The sequence below is a fragment of the Nematostella vectensis genome, chromosome 2 (assembly GCF_932526225.1).
Source record: "Nematostella vectensis chromosome 2, jaNemVect1.1, whole genome shotgun sequence".
In the NCBI taxonomy this organism is placed as follows: Eukaryota; Metazoa; Cnidaria; class Anthozoa; order Actiniaria; family Edwardsiidae; genus Nematostella; species Nematostella vectensis.
The window spans coordinates 14,869,116-14,892,231 of record NC_064035.1 but is presented as its reverse complement, the minus strand read 5'-3'; the positions used below and the strand labels follow the sequence as shown (position 1 = coordinate 14,892,231).

At 45.6% G+C, this 23,116-nt stretch overlaps 1 protein-coding gene across 5 annotated transcripts in view; it reads left to right on the top strand.

Moving 5' to 3' along the window:
* LOC5521826 (titin) overlaps positions 1–23,116 on the top strand; it is a 171,210-nt gene that overhangs the window by 113,683 nt on the left and 34,411 nt on the right. For 4 of the 5 annotated variants that reach the window (XM_048723309.1, XM_048723310.1, XM_048723308.1 and 1 more), the window contains exons 85-118: positions 176–1,057; positions 1,124–2,131; positions 2,246–3,127; positions 3,222–4,226; positions 4,838–5,713; positions 5,892–6,761; positions 6,974–7,506; positions 7,674–8,022; positions 8,227–8,868; positions 8,968–9,822; positions 9,939–10,166; positions 10,290–10,718; positions 10,797–11,675; positions 11,794–12,678; positions 12,752–13,438; positions 13,699–13,896; positions 14,014–14,201; positions 14,297–14,987; positions 15,149–16,030; positions 16,098–16,976; positions 17,145–17,324; positions 17,581–18,135; positions 18,333–18,485; positions 18,561–18,888; positions 19,041–19,343; positions 19,415–19,665; positions 19,778–20,155; positions 20,221–20,718; positions 20,997–21,323; positions 21,400–21,639; positions 21,825–22,007; positions 22,212–22,517; positions 22,629–22,671; positions 22,745–23,067. In XM_048723309.1, the coding sequence (XP_048579266.1) occupies positions 176–1,057; positions 1,124–2,131; positions 2,246–3,127; positions 3,222–4,226; positions 4,838–5,713; positions 5,892–6,761; positions 6,974–7,506; positions 7,674–8,022; positions 8,227–8,868; positions 8,968–9,822; positions 9,939–10,166; positions 10,290–10,718; positions 10,797–11,675; positions 11,794–12,678; positions 12,752–13,438; positions 13,699–13,896; positions 14,014–14,201; positions 14,297–14,987; positions 15,149–16,030; positions 16,098–16,976; positions 17,145–17,324; positions 17,581–18,135; positions 18,333–18,485; positions 18,561–18,888; positions 19,041–19,343; positions 19,415–19,665; positions 19,778–20,155; positions 20,221–20,718; positions 20,997–21,323; positions 21,400–21,639; positions 21,825–22,007; positions 22,212–22,517; positions 22,629–22,671; positions 22,745–23,067 (17,916 nt within the window). The remainder of the gene's footprint in view (positions 1–175; positions 1,058–1,123; positions 2,132–2,245; positions 3,128–3,221; positions 4,227–4,837; positions 5,714–5,891; positions 6,762–6,973; positions 7,507–7,673; positions 8,023–8,226; positions 8,869–8,967; positions 9,823–9,938; positions 10,167–10,289; positions 10,719–10,796; positions 11,676–11,793; positions 12,679–12,751; positions 13,439–13,698; positions 13,897–14,013; positions 14,202–14,296; positions 14,988–15,148; positions 16,031–16,097; positions 16,977–17,144; positions 17,325–17,580; positions 18,136–18,332; positions 18,486–18,560; positions 18,889–19,040; positions 19,344–19,414; positions 19,666–19,777; positions 20,156–20,220; positions 20,719–20,996; positions 21,324–21,399; positions 21,640–21,824; positions 22,008–22,211; positions 22,518–22,628; positions 22,672–22,744; positions 23,068–23,116) is intronic. The other variant, XM_048723312.1, reaches the window with a different exon arrangement.

Sequence of the window (23,116 nt, the reverse complement as noted above, 5' to 3'; positions counted from 1 at the left end):
AGCCATAACACTTAATTATATGATTGGAACTAATTACTAACCCAGCGTAAAGGTACAAACAGTATACAAATGCTTTCAATAACCAAAGCTAACCATTGATCCTCTTACTAAACCTGCATTGTATCCAATTGTTACTCAGGCTAAACCAATAAACAAATAAACGTGTCTCATTTAGCTGAAAAACCATCCGAGGTTGCACCTTTAATCACTGAGCCCCTTAAGTCCTTGGAGGTACCAGAAGGAGCTACGGCCACTCTAGAATGCAAAGCCACAGGTATACCAACGCCTACCGTAGAATGGCGTAAAGACAATATCCGTGTGAGAGAAGGACGTCGAATCAAAACCACACAGGATGGCGATACACTACGAATAGTCATCAAGGACGCTATTGGCACTGACCAGGGCGAGTATAAATGCATGGTCAAGAACGACTTTGGCTTGGACTACACAACAGCTAAGCTTACCGTCAACGTCCCCGTAAAACCTAGCTTTGTGAAGAAGATGAAACCATCCGAAGGCATCGAAGGCGGAGAAGCTCGCTTTGATGTGCAAATCAAAGGATCGCCCAAACCAGATGTCGAGTGGTTTAGAGGGATGACCAAAATAACAGACAAAGAAAGGTTTCATGTTGAAGAGACAGGTGAAGACCAGTACTCGCTAGTCATCATTGATTTGGTGACCGAGGATGCTGGTGTATTCAAATGCGTTGCAAGTAACGAAGCAGGAAAGATCACTGCGCGTGCCGATCTCACCGTCAAGGAGCGTCAGTTTGCGCCAATCTTTGAGGATGAACAAATGGGACCAGTTATCTTGCGCAAAGGTGATGAGCTGAGCATCAAGGAAACAATCAGAGCTAAGCCTAAGCCTGACGTCAATTGGTATCACAATGGCAAACCGTTACGTAGCGCGCCTACACTGGACATCCGCTCCCGTGGTGATACCCACAGCCTTGCTATTATAAGTGCAAAGTTAGAGGATGCTGGAGAGTACAGATGCGAAGCACATAACAAGCTTGGAAAGGCGTTAAGAACCTATGATGTCAGGGTTGAAGAACAAGGTAAAGATCTCCTTTTAGTTAAGTATCAAATTAGTTTAGATAGATGACCTTCTTTTTTTTTCTCAGCGCCAAAAGGAACTGCTCCCACTATTCTGTCGGAGATGAAACCACAGCAGGTTGTCGAGGGCGAAGATGTGATGTTGGCATGTGCGGTATCCGGGAAACCTGAACCTACAGTAGAATGGCTGAAGGAAGGAAAACCTCTTTCACGAGACTCGCACGTCAGGCCGAAATACGAAGCAGAGATCGCTACCTTGACTTTCAAATCAGCTACGCTTGAAGACGAGGCTCTGTACACATGTGTAGCTACGAATGCCTTAGGAAGCGTTTCGTCTAGCGCCGAACTCCAGGTAGATGAAAAGCCTGAGATTTCAGCTCCCGAATCGACCACTCCTGTCGCAGAAACTGCTTTAATGTCTAAGCCTAAAGACCTGGAAAAGACCGGTGCTCCAGTCATCAAAGAGCTTAAAGATACTAGTGTGCCTATCGGCCAGGAAGCCAAACTAGACGCTCGCGTTACCGGAAGTCCAAAACCTGAGGTCGAATGGTTTAAGGATGGCAAGGTCGTGGAAGATGCCGGTCGGTTCCTCTATGTGGAAGACGAGGAGCCGGAAGTATTTTCTCTTGTCATTGATGATGTGCAACCAGAGGACGCTGGCAAGTACAAGTGCATCGCATTCAACGAAAAGGGCGAGGTAGAGGCAGAGGCTAATTTGTCAATAAAAGAAGAAACTGAGACAGCGCCGGAAAAGGTAGAACCGACAGCGGATGTAGGCGTAAAGGAAGAGCTAACAGCGCCCGAGTTTATGGATAAGGAAAGGGGCCCTATCGAGGTTGAAGAAGGAGAAGATGTTAGGCTCAAGACCAGAGTGAGAGGACAGCCCGAGCCTGAGATTGAATGGCTGAGAAAGGGAGAAGTTGTTAGAAAGAGCGAAAATGTTAACATGGAGTCGACAGCGGAGCAGTTCGTGTTGGCGTTAGAAAACGTTAAGGTAGAAGACACGGCAACATACACGTGCGTGGCGAGGAATGAAGCTGGTATGGCGGAGCAAGACTTCGAGCTAATCGTCAAATGTATGTAATTTTATGCTTTTGGAAAATTTCGTACTTATATGCTTTTTAACGTTGAAAGTCGTGTATTTGAAAGGTCAATGCTATTAACTTATTTACTGTTTGTTACCCTTGTAGTTAAAGCACCAGCTGGTGTGGCTCCACAGATCCTTGAACCTATTCAGCCTCTAGAAGTTGGTGAAGATCAGATTGTCAAGCTGACGCTTACTTTCACTAGCGAACAGGCTCCCAAGGTCGAATGGCTAAAAAATAACATCCGCGTGAAGGAGAGCTATAGAATCAAATCAAAGGCTGATAACGACACTGCTACACTCACGATCAAGCAGTCCCGTGCCGAAGATCAAGGTGTTTACCAATGTGTCATCCGTAACGACTACGGAACCGTGCATTCAGAAGCGATGCTTACGGTTAGAGTACCTGTCAAACCTAGCTTTGTCACCAAATTAAAACCAACTGAAGCGGTTGAAGGTGGTGAAGCAAGATTTGATGTGAAGGTAAAAGGATCTCCGAAACCTGAAGTTGAGTGGTTCAGCGGTACTACGAAAATTGCAGAAAAAGGAAGGTTCCGTTTTGAGGAAGTAGGCGAAGAGCAGTTTTCACTGGTTCTTACAGACCTGCAGCTAACGGATTCGGGTACCATCAAATGCATCGCTACTAACGAAGCAGGAAAAGTAACGTCTCGCGCTGATCTGAATGTCAAAGAAAGGTTATTTGCTCCTGTATTCGAAGACGAGGAACAGGGACCAATCAAAGTGCAAGAGGGCGAGGAAATAAGCATCAAGTCCGTAGTCAAAGCGAAGCCAAAAGCTGATGTTAAATGGATGAAGAACGGAAAACCACTAAAAGACTCTAGTAAGGTGGATGTTAGATCACGGGATGATACACACAATGTTACCATTAAAACGGCTAAAGTGGACGATTCTGGTGAATACACATGTGAAGCGACCAACAGTGTGGGTAAAGCATCAAGGACTTACAGTGTCGAGGTCGAGAAGAAAGGTTAGTGTTTATGACTGTTTCGCCAGTCTCTCTACTACCCTATCGTTGATTTTTTTGTGCTTGTTCTCAATTTGATTATCTATATTTTCTACAGTCCCCAAGGGACACGCTCCAAAGTTAATTGCTGAGATGAGGCCAATGCAGATAATCGAGGGCGAAGACGCCGTTATGACTTGCGAAGTGACTGGAAAACCAGAACCTTCTGTTGAATGGCTGAAGGACGACAAACCACTGCCGAGAGACCAAAGGCTGACACCAATGTATAACGGTGAAGTTGCCACTCTTAAGTTACAGAAGGCGATACTAGAAGACGAAGCACTGTATACTTGTACGGCCTCCAACAGCCTGGGAAGCGTGTCGTCTAGTGCAGAACTTCAAGTGGACGAAAAAGGTGTTGTTCCGATATCACCTGAGCCAGTGAGTCCAGTATTTGAAGAACCTGTCAAAGCAGAGCCCGACGAAGGAACTGTAGCGCCAGTAATTGAGGGTTTGAATGACGTCGTAGTGCCTCTTGGCCGGGAAGCCAAACTAGACGCCCGCATTACCGGCAGTCCAAAACCTGAGGTTGAATGGATTAAGGATGGCCAGGTCGTGGAAGATGCCGGTCGGTTCCTCTATGTGGAAAACGAGGAGCCAGGAATATTTTCTCTTGTCATTGATGATGTGCAACCAGAGGACGCTGGCAAGTACAAGTGCATCGCATTTAATGAAAAGGGCGAGGTGGAGGCAGAGGCTAACTTGTCAATAAAAGAAGAAACTGAAACAGCGCCGGAAATAGTAGAGCCGACAGCGGAAATTGGCGTAAAGGAACAGCTAACAGCTCCCGAGTTTATGGTCAAGGAAAGGGGCCCTGTCGAGGTTGAAGAAGGAGAAGATGTAAAGCTCAAGGCCAGAGTGAGAGGACAACCCGAACCTGAGATTGAGTGGTGGAGAAATGGAGAAATTGTTCGAAAGAGCAAGAATGTTACGATGGAGTCGACAACAGAGCAGGTCGTCCTGGCAATAGGGAACGTTAAGGTAAAAGACACGGCAACCTACACGTGCGTGGCAAGGAATGAGGCTGGTATGGCGGAGCAAGACTTTGAGTTAATCGTCAAATGTAAGTGTGGAAATTGACTTCTCTTAAAAGCAATTTGTGTAATTAAAAGGTAGAGCACTGTCTAAGTTCTGCATTAATGTTATTTTAACTTGTAATGTATGTCTAAGGCTGCATGCCTTGCCGTAGTTAAAATTACAGGACGAAGCAGCCGCGACTTATAGCCTTTTTAAAGTTCGGTCGATAAGAATGTATCATTGCTAACATACCCTAAGCCCGCTATAATGCACCCCGATTTCTCGGGCACTTTTCGGCGAAAACATTTATGAGCTGTAACTTGTCTGGGAAATCGAAAGGAAATCTGTGGATAGCATCAGTTGGCAGACAGCAATAAGTGAACTCAATACAGCCGGCAAATCGGTGCATATAAATTAGCCATAAGACTATCTAACCTTATCTAACCTATTTCTGTAAATAATTCTTCCTTTTTGTAAACATGAAATTATAATCCAACATTTCTAAAAAAACGTATCTGCTAATATCTGCTTCTAAAAAATATAATTATTTATAACGGTACCTAAAGGTCATATTCTGTTAATAATCTAGATTGCTGTAGTTGTTATCTTTTTGTTTGTTTTTGAGATTCCTTTTAACCTTTGTGTTGATAATATTAGCAAAACGACCGAAAGGGGACAGACCTCAGATCCTTCAACCACTCGAAGGCGTAGACGTTAAGGAGGATGAGAACGCTATTCTTTCTTGTACCATCTCTGGTACTCCCACTCCCAACGCCGAATGGTACAGGGACAGCATTCGGGTCAGAGAAAGCCGCCGTATCAAATCAGAAGTCGTGAATGGCATGGCAACTTTAACTATTAAACAGACTCGAGCAGAGGATCAAGGAGAGTACAAGTGTGTTCTACGTAATGAGCACGGTACAGCAACATCGAAAGCCCCATTGAATGTTAGAGTCCCAGTCAAGCCAAGCTTCACTTCCAAAATGAAGCCAGTTGATGCAGAGGAAGGACAGGAAGTGCGGTTCGATGTGCATGTCAAGGGTTCTCCAAAACCTGATGTTGTCTGGTATAAAGGAAGCACCATGATCGGAACACACGAACGATTCCAGATTGTAGAGGCCGCCGAGGATCATGTTACGCTTGTGATTTCAGAAGTCAAACTCGAAGATGCAGAAACGTACAAGGTCGTCGCAACGAATGATGTTGGAAAAGTCACGTCGCGCGCTGATCTTCGCGTAAAGGAACGGCAGTTTGCGCCCGAATTCATAGATGAGGAGCGAGGCCCCATCGACGCCACCACTGGAGACGAGGTGACTTTAACCTGCTCCGTAAGTGGAAAGCCGAAGCCTAGTATCACATGGTACAAGAACGGCAAACTGTTGACAGACTCCTTAAAACTAGACATCAGGTCGAGTGGAGAGAGGAACTGGGTGACGATGTTGAGTGCAAAACCTGAAGACACGGCACTGTACAAGTGCGAGGCAGAGAACAAACTTGGAAAGGCATCAAGAGCGTTCGATGTGAAAGTGAAAGGTGAGTTCTACCCTTGATACCCACTCACTTCGTGTCTAGATCATTTGTGACATTAGTCAATTATATAAGAATTCTGTCGTGCACAATGTTCTGACACAGCAAAATGTTCTCGAGATACTAAAACTTGAACAATTATCAGTTTTTACGTTTCTTATATATTTTGTATTTTGTTTACTAGCACCGAAAGGCGATGCTCCTTCATTCACCATTGATCTTACTCATGTACGGGCGATCGAAGGTGAGGAGTCGAAGCTCGTTTGCAAGGTCACAGGAAAGCCCGCCCCGACGATTGAATGGTTAAAGGGCGAGTTACCAGTGACGACTAGTCTACGCGTAAGAACTGACTTTGAAAAGAATGTTGCCACTCTTGTGATAAAGGATACAAGGCTTGGCGATGCAGGTACATACAAGGTAGTTGCACGAAATGACTCTGGCACAGCACACAGTATTGCTGAACTCCAAGTTCAGGAGAGAAGCACAAAGCCCGAGATTGAAGATTCGCTAAGAGATGTCTCAGCTCTACCGGGTGAGCGTGTGAAGTTCAAGGTTCGCATAGGAGGCAAACCGAAGCCAAAAGTTGAATGGCGAAAGGGGAAATCGGTTATTGAAGATGGTGAAAGGTTCACTATTGCCGAGGAATCCGACGAGGTATTTTCGTTAATTATCCAAGACCTTGAGGAAACCGATGCTGGGAGATACAAGTGCGTAGCGACAAATGAAGCAGGAGAAGCAGAGTCTATGGCTCAGCTTACTGTGAATGAAGAGCTGATCGGTCCCAGATTTGAAAAGATGAAGGAGTCATTCACGGTCGTGGAAGGTGAGAGTGTGGAGCTCGTCGCGCGAGTCACAGGGAAACCTGCCCCTGAGATTGAATGGACTAAAGATGGAAAAACCGTAAGAAAGACAAGCAATGTGGACACAAAAGAGCGCGATGACCAAGCTGTGCTTACAATTGAAGAGTCTTCTCGAGATGACAGCGGTCTTTACAGATGCACTGCCCGTAATAAGTCAGGAACCGCTGACATGACCTTTCAGCTTGATGTACAACGTGAGTAGTGGAAAGTAAAATAAACTGAATTGTGTGTCTTTATTATGGTGTATGATAACATGCGCGTATCAAGTGAAATAGCACGCGCGCTCCAAAATATGATATTGAATTAACATTAAAGTAATTTGAAGTACTAGGTGGTTGTGCTGTTAACTATTGAACGAATGTCGTTGTACTGCCTTTTAACTTGATAGTGTATTTGTTTTTAACAGCCAAGAAACCAAGAGGAACTGCACCCGAAATCGTTTCCGAGCTCCGACCAGTCGAAGCAACAGAAGGTGATGATGCAGTCTTGTCATGCACAATAAGTGGGAAACCAGTGCCAACCATAGAGTGGTTGAAAAACGGGATTCGCGTCAAAGATAGTCGCCGCACAAAGTGTGATCTCGTCGATGGTGAGGTGAAACTGACGATAAAGACCACTCGAGCTGATGACCAAGGTGACTACACGTGCATAGTAAGAAATGAACTGGGAAGTGCCGAGTCCAAGACTAAACTGAAGGTCATCGCCTTCGCTAGGCCCGAATTTAGGACGAAGCTTAAGCCAGTAAAAGCAGTAGAGGGGGAGGAAGTACAGCTCGATGTTAAAGTAGAGGGATACCCTAAACCAGATATTGAATGGTATCGAGGAACGACGATGATAGTTGAAAGTGGGCGTTTTAAAGTGATGGAAGAAGAGGAAGAAGATGGCCTTTACTCTCTGGTTATCAGTAAACTCCAGCTTGACGACACAGGAACAATCAAGGTTAGTTATTACTGCTCTCTATTTTCGGTTTTCTAGTTTTGATTTTGATGTAAATGATGATTATTTTGCTGTTGTTTTTCGAATTATTGTTTTTTTCGTAGTGATATTCCATTTGTGTCTATTGTAGCCTTTGAATCGCCATGAACCATTTTCCCTTTTCTTTAAAGGTTGTCGCCACTAACGCTTCCGGTAAAGCAACATCGAGAGCAGACTTGGAGGTGAAGGAGAGAGAATTCGCACCAGAATTTGAGGGAGACGAGGAAGGTCCTATCGTGGTCACGGAAGGCAATGAAGTGTCTATCCAATTAAGAGTAAAAGCAAACCCCAACGCCGATGTGGACTGGTTTAAGGATGGACGACCTATATACGAGTCTACTAAGAGGGACATCAAGCGCAGAGGGGAGGAGCACACCCTAGCCATACACGTATCAAGCCTGGAGGACACTGGTGTTTACAAGTGTGAGGCGAGCAACAGGCTTGGGAAAGCGTCCAGATCATTCGACGTCAAGGTTCAAGGTAGGAGAAATATTCTTCATATGTGATAGAGGCTGTACATCGCTGTGTAATAGATAGGTAATAAATACGAAGCTTCTGCTTTTTGTTGTAACATCGAGTAATACTTTGGAGTCTCGACCTTTCTAGTTAGACCTTAAGTATTATGCAAATCTCGTGAGCCAATATGTTTGTTATTTTGACAAACGAAATTTGTTTGCATTGTAGTTAAAGGTCCAAAAGGAGAGGCTCCAATCATACTGTCCAAATTGCGACCTGTAGAGACAGAAGAGGGCGAAGAGACTAAACTGAAATGTACCTTTACTGGTAAACCTGCGCCAACATGTGAATGGACCAGGGATGGTATCAGAATCAGATCCAGCCGCATGGTACAAATCGACACTACTGAGGATTCAAGCACCCTCATTATCAAAGAAACCACACTAGACGACGAGGGTCTGTATAAATGTACTATCAAGAATGATCTCGGAACTGTATCAACATCAGCGGAAGTACTGGTAAATGAAGTAGAGAAAGGAGTTGGACCCGTTATCGAGGAGAAGCTCAAGGACGTGACTGTTATGCCAGGAGAAGAGGCTGAATTCAGCATCCGCGTGTCTGGGCGAGCTGAAGTCGACTGGTTCAAAGATGAGGTCATGCTGAATGATGAAGGGAGGTTCATAATGGAAGGCGGCGACAACGGAAGATTCTCCTTGACCATCAGTGATGTGCGTCCTGAAGATAAGGGGACATACAAATGTCTTGTGTTTAACGAGTCCGGCAAGGTCACGACGAGAGCGAAGCTATGTATTAAAGAAGCCATTGTTGCTCCCGAGGAGGTAGACGCTGCTGAAACTGTGCCAATAGAAGGTATGTTACGAAAATGGTCTGGATGTTAAATAACTTATTACTGTCTGAACTCAATGGAAACAATTTTGTGTATATTCATATATTTTCATTTACTTTTAGGATCTGCTCCAAAGATCACCAAGCCTCTAGAGTCAGTTGAAGTCAACGAGGGTGAAGACTTTGATCTTGAGTGTGTGGTATCTGGTAGTCCGTCTCCCACAGTCGAGTGGACGAAGGACCTTGTCAAACTCCGTACGAGCTATAGGTTAAAAGAAAAGTTGGACGGCAATGTGGCAAAACTAGTGTTTAAGCAAGCTCGACCTGAGGACATCGGAGAGTACAAATGCACAGTGATCAACGAACATGGCAAAGCCTCAACAACAGGTGAAGTAAAGGTGAACGTGCTGTCAAGACCAGAGTTCAAGATTAAGATGTCTCCGGTTGAGGTCACCGAAGGTAGCGAAGCAGCATTCGAAGTGCGTGTTGAGGGATTCCCCAAGCTACAAGTGGAATGGTTCAAGGGAATGACAAAAATTGAGGACAGTGGCAGGTACACATTTACAGCAGACAAGAATCGCTACACTATGGTGATCGCTAATGTTACTTTGGAAGACGCTGGTGGATACAGATGTGTTGCTACCAACACGGCCGGTAAAACGACTTCCCGTGCAGACTTAACAGTTAGGGAAAGAGAATTCGCACCAGAATTTGAAACAAGAGACGATACAATTGATTCGGAAGTGAACAAAGAAGTTGAAATCAAAGTTACCGTCAGGGGAAAACCGAAACCTGAAATCAAGTGGTACAAAGACGGCGTACCTGTACGCACAAGTCTGAATGTGGACATGCGTTCTCATGGAGAGAACCATTCGCTACAAATATTGCGCGCCAAGCCAGAGGATTCTGGTCTTTATCGATGCGAGGCAAAGAATAGGCACGGTAGTGACTCCATATCCTTCACTGTAAGAGTTGGAGGTAGGTCGGTTCTCTATTGAGCTTTATATTCTGTAACAATTCCTGCCTGTGACATTTTTGCCGTTTTCTACCTGTCAGATTATGGATAGTTAGAATTTATGCTTAAATTCCTCTAGATCAAAGACCAAAGGGAGAAGCACCGGTTATCACGTCTAAGCTTACCCGAGTGGAGTGCGTAGAAGGAGACAAAGCAACTCTTTCTGTACGTTTCACCGGTTCCCCAACACCGACCGTTGAATGGTTCAAGGACGGAATGAACCTCAAGCCAAACAACCGCGTATCTGCTGAGACGGACGAGTCATCTTGTACTTTGATAATACAGGAGGCAATCATCAATGACGAAGGTTTGTGGTCAGCTTAACCGCATTTTTCTCTTTTCTCTTTTCTTTTTATTGAACCCGTTGTCACATTTTTTATTTTCTATATCAGAGTGAACGTATTAAGCAAGCGTCTTTGTTTAACTATAGGTTCCTATCGATGTGTTGTTCGAAACGAACTGGGTTCCGCCCTCTCGACCGCAGAGGTGCTCGTAAACGAAAGAGAGAAAGGTGAGGGCCCACGCTTCGAAGAACGCCTTCGGGATGTCCGTGTAGAGATCGGTAGAGAAGCAAGCTTCAAGGTGCGTGTGTCCTTACCCGCGGAGGTTGATTGGTTCAAAGGAGAAGAAATGATCGATGATACAGGAAGGTTCATGATCATTGATGATGATGCAGATAAGGGTCTGTTCCAGCTTTCTATTGATGACGTACGACCTGAAGACCTTGGTGTGTATAAGTGCGTGGCATTCAACGAGGTTGGTGAGTCGTCTTGCAAGGCCAACCTGCTCCTGAAAGAAGAGGAGATTGTTGCGCCACAGGTGCTCGACGAGGTTGAGGCCGCTCCAGAGAGTTCAAAACGTGAGTTCATCTAAAATTTTAAAGAGGCTACTAAGAACACTTGTGTTAACTAGGTTATTTATGTCCTCATTGTCATAGAGAGGGGATTTGCGCCTGAGATACTTCAGCCACTCAAGGAGGTCAATGTGCCCGAGAACGACACCGCAATTTTCAAATGCCGGGTGACGGCATCCCCTGCTCCAACAGTTGAATGGCTTAGAGATGGTGTTCGAGTCACAGAAGGTCGCCGCATAGTCGCTCAGTATCTCGACGAGGTAGCCACGCTCACCATTAATCAGGCTCGGGACACGGACATGGGAAGCTACAAATGCGTCGCCCGCAACAATTTTGGTGACATCTCCACATCTGCGAAACTGAGGGTAGTTGTAAACAGCAAGCCCGATATTATCACGCCGCTCGGTGAGATTGAGGTACAGGAGGGAGAAGACGCACGTTTTGATGTGCGTGTCAAAGGCTCACCACAACCTGAGATCCAGTGGTACAAAGGCACAACAGAAATATTTGACGAGGATCGGTTTGAAATCGTAGAGGAAGCAGAAGATAACCTTTACTCGTTGATTATTGTCAATACTGAGCTGACCGACTCTGGGAAGTACAAGGTTGTGGCAACCAATGAAGTCGGCCGGGAGACCTCCCGCGGAGAGCTGACTGTAACAGAAGAGCTACGTAAGCCGTACTTTATTGGTGAAGAGGATCTAGAACCGGTAACAATTCGAGAGAACCAGGAATATTCCATTGATGCGACGGTTAAAGGCAAACCTACACCCAAGGTACAGTGGTACAAGGACGGGGAGCCTATACGAGATAGCATCAACACGGATGTTCGCGCCATTGGTGACTCGCATACCTGTTTTATTGTACGAGCAAAGCTTAGTGATGCGGGCGTGTACAAGTGTCAAGCCACAAACGCTGCTGGGTCCGCCTCGAGGTCATGGGAGGTGAAAGTAAAGCAGTCTGGTAAGTAATGAAACCCACGCTGACGTTCCTTCTCGACTGCAGAAAGCACTAAAAACGACATGAAAAAAAAAACGTACAGTTAATTATAAATTTCTGATTATATATTATCTTTTTTCAGCCCCCAAAACCACAGGTGAGGAACCAATTATTATCAGGAAGCTACAGGCACAGGAAATTGACGAAGGAAGCACCGCTAATTTAGTTTGCAAGGTCACTGCCGCTAAACCAGAACCGAGCATCAAATGGACACGAGACGGCGTTAAGATACGAGAAAATAGCCGCATAAAGATGGTATTTGATGGCGAAACCTGCTCACTGACCATACGAGACGCGACTCTGGATGACGAGGGAGTTTACAAGGTGACTCTAACCAACGAGTATGGAACGGCTTCCTCCACTTGCCGGGTACTTGTCAACGAAGTAGGAAGCAGACCTATATTCCAGCAAAAGCTGAAAGCTGTTAGTACCATAGAAGGAGAGAGTACACGCTTTGAAGTAAAACTCTCCGCAATGCCACGCCCGACCGTTGAGTGGTTCAAGAGCTCTTCACAGATCTACGATGGAGGACGGTTTACAATTACTGAGGAAGAAAATAGCGGAGTCTATGTTCTTGTTATCGAGGACACAAACATAGAAGATGCAGGTACCTACAAGGTGGTCGCCTATAATAACTTGGGCAAGGTGACATCTCAGGCGCTTTTACGCGTTAACGAGGTACTCACAGTGCCCGAGTTCATGGACAAAGCTGAAGGACCGATAGAAAAGACTGAAGGCGATGACCTCGAGTTAACTGTGAGAGTTAGAGGCAAACCCCAGCCTGAGCTTGAGTGGTTCAAGTACGACAGGACTCTGTGGAAGTCCTCAAGGATAAACTTCAAATCCAGAGACAATAAATTCACCATGACAGTTTCCGACCTGGGATTAGATGACAGCGGCATGTACCAGTGTGTGGCCAGGAATAAAGCAGGTTCTTCCAGCAGAACCTTTAACCTTGACGTACAAAGTAAGTATTGTATTCTGACAAAAATACATAGTTTCTGACGATCACTAAACAACTATCTCTTCTTGCTCTATAGAAAAGAAAGTGATCGGCAATGCACCTGACATCATTACTCATCTGATATCCAAAGAAGTCAAAGAAGGTGGAACCGTGACCCTGGAATGCACAGTTAGCGGGAAACCTGCACCTAACATAGAGTGGTACAAGGACGGACTACGGTTTACCGCAACCAGACGAGTTATGACCACATTCGATGGATCCGTTGCGTCTGTAACGTTCACAGACGCTCAAGGCTTCGACGACGGCGAGTATAAATGCGTGGCCACCAACCCACTTGGGTCTGCCCAGTCTTCAGCCAGGCTAACTGTTACAGTACCAAGTAAACCTGAATTCAAGCAGAAGCTGAGACCACTGGAAGTTGTCGAGGGCAGCGAGGCCAAATTTGACGTACGCATCAAGTCATATCCTAAACCAGAGGTAGAGTGGTACAGAGGCACAACCAAAATAACAGACTCGTTACGACACCAGATAACAGAGCCATACGAGGGTGATGACACATACTCACTGATCATCCTCAACACGACGATGGAGGATGCTGCGATGTACAAGTGCGTAGCATTCAACGAGGCTGGCAAGACCACATGCAGGGCGGATTTGACTGTGATAGAGAAACAACAACCTCCTACGTTTCTTGGAGATGACGGGACGCAGACAATTATTGTGAAGGAGGGCGACGACCTTAACATCAGTGCTACAATTGCAGGTGAGCTGATACTGTACCTTTTGCATTTGTACCTTTTTGTCTTTCCACTGACAACCATAGACATATACAGTGGCACCTCTCTAACTCGAGCCCGAAAGACAAACATTCAACCTTGGCGTACAAAACCTTGACGTAAAAAGATAACAGAAAATTCAAGGGAAATCGTACACAATTTCGGACCTATTGTAAATACAAAACAAAAATTGTAATAATGTTATGGAAATATCAATAATATTCACCTGATATTTATCATACTTTAGGTAAACCATCACCAGAGGTGTCGTGGTACAAAGACGGTCGGCTTGTGCTCGATAGCATCAAACAAGAGACCCGTAAGCGTGGTGACGAAAGCCATCTCGTTGTTTTTAATGCCAAAATGGAGGATGCGGGATCTTACAAGTGCGAAGCAAATAACAAGCTAGGAACCGTTACTAAAACATACAATGTTAAAGTTATGTGTAAGTAACAATCCTTTTTTCCCTTTTTCTTTACCCAGTCAACAACCAACCTATACTTGGCAATAAATATATATCTATAATTCAACTTCTTATGGTAGCTTTACTTTCTTTTTCCAGCAACGGCACCGGAAGGCCAAGCGCCCTCCTTCACCTCCGAGATGAGCCAGGTGGAGGTGGATGAAGGAGGGGAAGTCAAACTGTACTTCCTCATCTCAGGATATCCCAAACCCACTGTCAAATGGACGAGAGATGGCATTCCAGTATTTGAGGACTACCGAATCAGCATGGATTCCTCGCGTGTTCAGGTGAGTGGCGCCGTAATTTATCTTCTCAAGATCCACGCAGGCACCACATTTTTGACGTAGCTTCTATCTCATTTTCAACTTTTTGTAAATTTCAGGTTACTCTTATTATACGGAATGTCACGAGATACGACGAAGGTGTATACAAATGTACAATTCAGAACCAGCATGGGTCTACCACAACGACAGTACAAGTCATCGTAACACAGCGATCAATAAGACCTATATTTGGACAAAAAATGAAGAATGTCGAAGGAAGGATTGGGGAGGATGTGAGGTTCGAAATTCAAGTCGAGGGAACCCCAGTGCCCGCTGTGACATTTCACCGGGAGTCAGAGCAAATTTATGATGGCGGACGATATTCCATCGTCGAGGAGGAAAACGGTCTTTTCGTACTAACGATCCGAAACACAAGGCCAGAAGACGCTGGGGAGTATCAGTGCATTGCAGTGAATGGTGCAGGGGAAGTAACTTCCAAGGGATATCTACACGTGGAAGAGGAGCTTACAATTCCTCAATTCATCGGTGACGTTCCAGGTGTCGTTGAACTTGTGCAAGGGGACAACTACGATCTTTCCCTTGAGGTGAGAGGCACGCCCAGGCCAGAGATTGAGTGGTATCACAACGAGAGGTTAATCTATGCCACCAGCAGGGTCCAGCTGAGCTTCATCTCCAGCAAAGCCACCATCGCTCTTTACAACGTCACCCTAGATGACAGCGGATTGTATAGGTGCAAAGCCGTCAACACAGCGGGTACCGGCAGCAAGCAATTTAACATCAACGTACAACGTAAGTTAATTACCTAAGTGAGGGTTAGATAATCGACGCGAGTGTTCTATGGAATCTAGGGCTCGTGCTAACGCACTCGCTGACTTTTGTTAATTTGTGCCCTATTGTGCCCTTATTATCCCCAATCACTGTAATTATCATTGATCTATTTATTTTGACAGCAAAACGGCCAGAGGGCACCGAACCTAACATTGTATCCGGCCTGAAGTCAGTCGAAGTCAAAGAAGGTGAACAAGCAGAGCTAGAGTTTGTCGTAAGCGGAACGCCTACCCCAACACTTGAGTGGTACAGGGACGGACTACGTGTGAAAGAGTCCCGACGAGTGAGGTCAACACTGGAGAACGGTATTGCTCGACTGGTGATCACGGAGACTTGGGCTGAAGATATGGGAACCTACAAGTGTCAAGTACGGAACGACCTCGGTAGAACCTCTACATCTGCACATCTGAACATCATAGTCGCAACCAGACCAGAGTTCAAGGAAAAGTTGACCAAGGTCGAGGTAACTGAAGGAGACCGTGCCAAGTTCGAGGTGCGGGTTAAGGGATACCCATACCCTGAAGTAGAATGGTACCACGGCAGCAACCGCATCTTAGACGAGGATCGCTTCGAGATCGAGTCAGTGAAGGAGACCGGATACTACTCGCTAACTGTAGGTGAAGTGGTTCAGGAAGACGCTGGCATGTATAAATGTATTGCAGTGAACAAAGCTGGAAAATCGACCTGCCGTGCCGATCTAGAGGTTAATGAGAGACAGTTCGCTCCAGAGTTTGAGACGGGTGAAGAGAGGGGACCCATTGTAGTGCCGGAAGGAGGAGAGACGACACTTAAGGTTACTTTAAGGGCAAACCCAAAACCACAAGTTATTTGGTACAAAGATGGGAAACACACCAGTGAGAACATCCGTCTTGATGTGCGATCGAGAGGAAACACTCACTACTTGAAGATCACTAACGCCAAGATCGAGGACTCTGGTAGCTACAAATGTGAAGCTAGGAATAAGCTGGGCTTTGCAGACAAATCATTCACCATTCGAGTGGAAGGTAAGCGTGAATTCTCTCGTAATACAGACGATCATCATGTTTAATGACGTTTCAACTTCTTTTGCAGTCCCGAAACCAACAGGAGAAGAGCCAACCATCCTTCAGAGACTTCAGCCTGTTGATACAATCGAAGGAGAGGCCATCAAGATGGAGTGTCGCGTTTCTGGCAAACCTGAACCCACGATCACATGGCTGAAAGACGGGTTAGTCTTCCTGACTGATAACCGAATAAAGACTTACTTTGACGGCGATGTTTGCACTCTAACTATCCGGGATGTCAAGCTCGGTGATGAGGGTATATATCGATGCAATGCCAAGAACTCTTCTGGTTCTGCCCATTCATCAGCTGAGCTTACCGTGCTGGAACGAGAAGCGCGCCCAAGAATACTAGAAAAACTTCAAGATGTTGATTCTTCTGTTGGTGAACGCGCAATGTTCAAGATTCGCGTCAGTGGTTCGCCTATGCCAGTTGTGCAATGGTATCGACGAGACGAAGAAATTACTACTAAAGGACATTACATCGTTCGAGATGAAGGACGTGGTTACTTCTCCTTGACTATTGAATACATTGATTACGAAGACGAGGGAGCCTACAAAGCAGTGGTTATTAACGACTCAGGCGAAGTGTCCTCCACGGCTGTTCTGCGCTTGGCAGAAGGAATGATAGAGCCCTCGTTTATTGGTATTGAGTTTGAGCCAATCACGGCATACGAAGGAAGTGACATAGACTTGACGTTTTATGTCAAAGGTCGGCCTCTACCAACAGTGGAATTCCTGAAGGATGAGGTCCCGGTGTTCAAGTCAGACCGAACGGAGCTGACGTCCAACGGTAATAGGCATACTCTATACCTGTCCGACCTAGCTGTTCGTGACTCAGCAACCTACAAGGCTGTTGCTAAGAACAAGGCTGGAGTCGCAAGACGATCGGTGGAGCTACTCGTGAAACGTGAGTCTTTAACAGTTTTGTTGAGTAAATTTACAAAGCTAGAATCTTACTATGATGGTATAACAAATCAACCCTTACCCACTCGTTCCATTTCCCGGTTCAACCTTAGATTAATTATGATAGATACATAGAAAAAAGGCGATAATATGTTTTGACATTTGTTACCAGCCAAGCGAGGCCTTAAACCAGGTGAGGCCGCCCCAGAAATCGTCCAGAGGCTCAAAGCGTGCGAGGTTCCTGAAGGAAGCTCGTTCAAGTTGCGCTGCCGCGTGACTGGAACGCCAACACCAACCATAGAGTGGTACAAGAGCAACATGCCACTAAAGCCCAACGGCCGCGTCATCATAGGTATGTGCAAGTGTGATAACTCTAATCCTTGATACTGTTGTGCCCCCATTCAGTGTTAAAATATTTCCTTCTCCAAAACGCTGTATTTCGATACTTTTATAAACTTCCATAAAGTAGCCACTTCGAGTGTGTCCCGAGTGGTACCATGTATTTTGGCCATTCAAAGAGGGCGGCTATAGGTGGCCGCTTAAAAGATTCCCAACTATAGGTACTGTCTACTCTCGAACTGGACACAAATGTTTCGTTTTTTGTCCAGGTCACACTGGTGATCAGTACTTCTTAAACTTCCTGGAGACTGAAGCAAGGGATGAGGGTCGCTACATGCTGGTTGCTAAAAACCATCTTGGCTCCGTTTCAACGTCAGCCGAACTGATCATCGAGCCTAGCGTTAGCCCTCCTTCATTCAGACACAGACTAACTGCTGTGGAGGTGGACGAGGGCGACGAGACGCGATTTGATGTTCGACTGAAAAAGGAGCCGACATCTGTTGAGTGGTACAAGGAACAACAAAGAATCTTCACTGATGGACACTTTGAGGTTATAGAGGGTGAAGAAGAATGTTTGTATTCATTAGTGATTTCTAACACTAAGGTCGCCGACGCCGGTGGATACAAATGTACGGCCCTGAACGAGTCAGGAAAATCGTCGACCCGGGCTGAGCTCCTTGTAAACGAAAGGTTGATCCCACCAGGCTTTGAAGGCCCCGATCATGGATCCTACGAGCTACAGGAGGGCGATACTATTACTCTTGATGCAGTCGTGAAGGGTAACCCGTACCCAGAAATCAGATGGTACAAGGACGAGTTTCTGGGTATGTTATTATTACCTTGTGCTGTTCTTATTTTTGTTGTTTATTAAAATTTGCTATATATTAAATGAAATTAGCTTGGTTTATGCCTCCACTGCATACAAAATTAGTTGATCTCTAGGTTCTTTCGAGAGCGTCAGTTCCGTTTGTTTGTATTCATTATTTTCCCTTGTAGCTCATTTTTCTACTTCCATTTGTAGCCATGGAAAGCAAGAAGTTGATGCTGAGCGTGCGAGATAGAAAGAACAGCCTCACTCTCTACCACGTAATACCCAAGGACTCCGGTGTTTACAAATGTGTGTTAAAGAACAAGGTTGGAACAGCGACCAAGTCTTTCACAGTCGATGTGGAAGGTAAAGCAGTTCTTGGGTCATCCAAATTAACACACTGTCAAAACATTTCAAACCTTTGCACTTTTTTTTCCGCAGCCAAGAAATCCAAAGGAATCATTCCTGAGTTCTTCCGGCAGCTTCGTCGAGTCGAGGCCGTCCAAGGCTCTACTGCAAGATTCGAGTGCAAAGTGAGTGGTCACCCTGAGCCTCAGATTGCCTGGCTGAAGGATGGCAAAGAACTGGCAATACCGCGCTACATCAAGCCGTTCTATGACGGCGAGGTGTGTAAATTGACTTTCTACGAGACGCAGCCTGAAGATGAGGGAGATTATACGTGTGTTGCAAGCAATGAAGCTGGCGAAGCGTCATCCCATGCAAGTCTGGTACTCTCAAAACCGCTTGTAATGCCTGAATTCAAAGAAAGGTAACCGATGTTTTCCGTAATTATGAAAATCATGTCTTTGACCAATGCTGTTACCGCAATGAGAATGTAACTGTGGTTGTAATGTCTTAGTCTGAGACTGTACAGGACAACTTTGATATTAACTTGAATCATAATGTATTGTCTTTTTTTAGACTAAAGAACATCAAAGTTGTCGAAGGCGATGAAGCCCAGTTCTCTGTCCGCGTTAAGGGTGAGCCCGAACCTAAGGTTGAATGGTTCAAGACAGGGAAAAAGATCAAGTCTCATGCGAGATTCTCAAGCAAGGCGGGCGAAAAACACACATACACTCTTACCATTAGTGACGTTGCCATGGAGGACTTTGGCACTTACAAGTGCGTCGCTTCAAATGATGCTGGTAAAGTTCAGTGCAGTGGTAGACTTGATGTCAAAGAACGGATGGTGCCACCAGAGATCTCTACTGATGTCCTTGAAGGGTACGTGATAACGTGCTATTGCTTGTTCCTTACTTATACGCGGATACACTCACACTATTTCCTTTCTATAGACCTGCACTTCTTAACGAAGGTGATGACCTCCGCCTTGTTGTATCCGTGACGGGAAACCCTATACCTGACCTTCAGTGGTACAAAGACGGCGTGTTGATAAGAAGAAGTACGCACATCAGCCTGTCGTCCATCGGCAGCCGATACAGTCTCGCCATTATGGGTGTAGTCCCGGAAGACACTGGCGTCATCAAATGCGTCGCCATGAATCCGGCGGGTTCTGCATCCAAGTCTTTCACTGTTGTCATCGAATGTAAGTTTTTGGTTGGATGCGGGAGGGAAATCGGGAGCCAATTGTGTTTATTCTCATTTGAGGCGGAGTAGGGGATGTCTGCAATTTGTTAATGTTTACTTTTGTTTCGCAGCCAAAAAGCCCGCCCCTCTTTTCATTGCGCCCCTTCATGATCAAGAAGTGGTTGAAGGTGAAACCATCCGGCTCGAGTGCCGAGTTCGTGCAACCCCACGACCAATGGTGGAGTGGAAAAAGGATGGGCGTACTTTCAAAGAGGATTACCACATCTATACCGAGTTCGATGGTCAACACTGCACCCTTGTCATCAAAGGAGCACAGATAGAAGATGAGGGAGCATACGAATGCATCGCAAAGAACAAGGAAGGCCGGGGAAGATCTGTGGCCCAGCTGACGGTTAAGGAAGCACTGATCATACCTCATTTTGACCACCCAATACAAGACCTCGATGTCATTGAAGGCGACAGGGCCAAATTCCACGTCGAAGTTTCAGGTAACCAATTTCTTTTTAATGCTTAAAAACAGAACAAATTTACCTAAACAGCTTTTATTTTTTAGGTAAGCCTGCGGCTAAAGTGGAATGGCTCAAAGGCGACCAAGAGCTAAGAAACGGCGGTCGGGTTAGTTTGGAAGAGGATCGCGAAACACAGATGTACTTCCTTACAATCACCAACTGCAAACCCACCGACTCCGGCAAATACACGTGTATTGCACGCAACAAGGCCGGGGAGAACACCTGTCACGGACGTCTTGCCGTGAAAGAAAAAATGGTAACGCCGTCTTTTGCCGAAGGAGACGCAGACGAGCCGTGCGAGGTATGGGAAGGTGCACCCATAAAGTTAATCGTTCAGATAAAGGGAAAACCAGCACCGACAGTGGAATGGTTCAAAGAGAAGCGCCAAGCAAAGAGGCTCAAAAACGTGAAGCTGTTCACCGAGGGAGATAAGCACATGCTGGTGATCCCCAAAGCTGAACCGGAAGACTCAGGGAACTACCGCTGCCAGGCTACTAACGACGCTGGCACGGTTACTAAAACTTTCAAGGTGGTCGTTAACGGTAAGTAAGCTCACTGGGTTTCATCGGTCAACTAGATTATAGCCTCTGAATTGAACTAGTTTATTTCTAGCTCCATAAGCTAACACAAATCAATTGGTAAGTCATAAGAAAGTTATGTAGTAGAACCCCGTTATAACCCGAACCCCGAAAAGACAACTTCGAGGCGGAAAGTTCGAATCGGAGTTCGAGTTCGGCGTTCTTCGGTTCGGTTATTCTGTTTCTCGATGTCTAAGATCTAAGTTATGTTGTTGATTGTGTCGTCCTTATTCTCTATCTAGAACAAAAAGTAGTGATGCGCCGACAACCCATCCCTCCCGGCGCTGTCAAGCCGTCCTTCCTGCAGCGCATGCAAGATCTCGAAATCGTTGAAGGAAGTGCCGCGCGTCTGTGTGTACGGGTCCAAGGTGTACCAGAACCGGAAATAGACTGGTACAAAGACAACAGAGTTATCCGCGAGGGAGGACGAGTCGAGTTTGAGTTTGAGGAGGACGGGCTTTGTATGCTAGTGATTCGTGACGCTACCAAATCAGACCGTGGACGGTACAAGTGTGTGGTGAGCAATGCAGCTGGCAAGGCCCAGTGCAGTGCAGAGCTGTTCATCGAGAGTAAGCCCAGTCTGATTAATTTATGTTTCGCAAAATTGATCGATAGTTTTATGGATTATGTTTGGTATTTTTTCAGCTCACGGTTTCGACTCAGGTGTAAGTGACGCTGATCTAGATTTCGCAGCAAGGAAGGAAGCCCGTGAATCAACAATAGAGCTGATCTCAGACGACACTTCGGACGAGGAAAAGACTGAAGGTGCTCCAAAGGAAGAGGGCGCGCCCCCGGAGTTTACCCTTGTGTTGAGGAATCGAGAGGTGAAGGAAGGAGGCGTGACAAAGTTCGCTAGTCGTGTCATAAGCAAGGCACCAATCAAAGGTAAAGCATATATATTCCGTTCTTCTTAATGAATGTGGGATTCTTCTGGTTGACCTTTTATTAAACCAATAAAGCGATTATTATGATTTTACGCTCTCATATTATATCATTAAAATATTGTTAATCTTATCGGCGACTGGCGTTATCACGGTTATCATATTTCTGTATCTACCTACTTTCTTTAGTGGAATGGTATAAGGATGACCGTTTGATCTCATCTGATTGGCCGCGACACACATTTGAACACGATGAAGACCTGTACGCTATGAATATCTCCAACGTGAAGGTAGCGGATGGGGGACCGTATACATTTGTCGTCAGTAACAAATATGGAACCGTGGAAAGCAAGGCTTACCTTAATGTTCTTCGTAAGTATTTACGACCAAGGAGATGTTAGTAGTGCGAAAATGTGGTCAGAGTTGTCGTTATATCAAAGAATTATAAAATAATTATAATGGGATGGCCTACCCAGGATAATAGAACAAGGTCAATAGCAAACATGTTTCCCTTCTATTGTGATCACATCTTAAGTGTTTGTCCGCCTAATATGCGTTTTTTTTGTAAACTCGCAGCTGAGATGGAGCCAGAGTTTGAAGGCATTTCTCCGCGTTTCTCGGTCAAGCTGAAGAACCAGGAAGTTATCGAGGGTTCTACAGCGCGATTAGAGTGCCGTATTGTCGGTTCACCAGTGCCCGAAGTCCGTTGGTACCGAGACAATGAGCCGCTCATCAAGAGTGAGAAGTACCAAATGGAGCAGGACGGCGACCACTTCGCGCTAATTGTAAAGGACGTTTCAGAAGAGGATGACGGCCATTACAAAGCAGTCGCCCGAAACATTGCGGGTAGAGACGTGTGCACTGCAGATATCAGCGTCAAACGTAAGCGACGGATTTGTTCAACTATAAATACTCTTGGATTATGATAGCTTATCTAGCTCTTACTTTTTTATTGATTATGTTTATTTGTAATATTTCGTAATCATTTTACAGACCCTGATACTGACGAGGAAAGCGACATCGACGCTGTAGACGCGTAAGTATCGTTATTGACTAACAACAATCTCGACAGCGCATTTTAATAATGCATTTCCTCTTTACCCTTTTAGAAGGCCACTCGAGTCCAAGCCATCTAAACCTAAGACTGAAATACCCAAACCAGAGATCGTTCTTGGTCTGCGAGATCGCTTCGTTGTCGAAGGGATGTCAGTGCGTTTCAACTGCCGCACTACCAGCCAACCAAAGCCTTACGTCACCTGGTTCAAGGATGGCCAACCCCTAGCTTCGTACGGACGTTACGAGGTCACTAGTGTGGCAGGAGCTCAGAGTCTTACCATCAAAGACTGCAAGTTGGCGGATGCTGGAATATACAAGTGTGAAGTCTCGAATGTAGGAGGCAAGGCGGGAACCAGTGCACATCTGACTGTTGAAGGTTAGTAGTTAATGTTAGTTAATTAATTATAGGGATAGTGCTCTCAGTA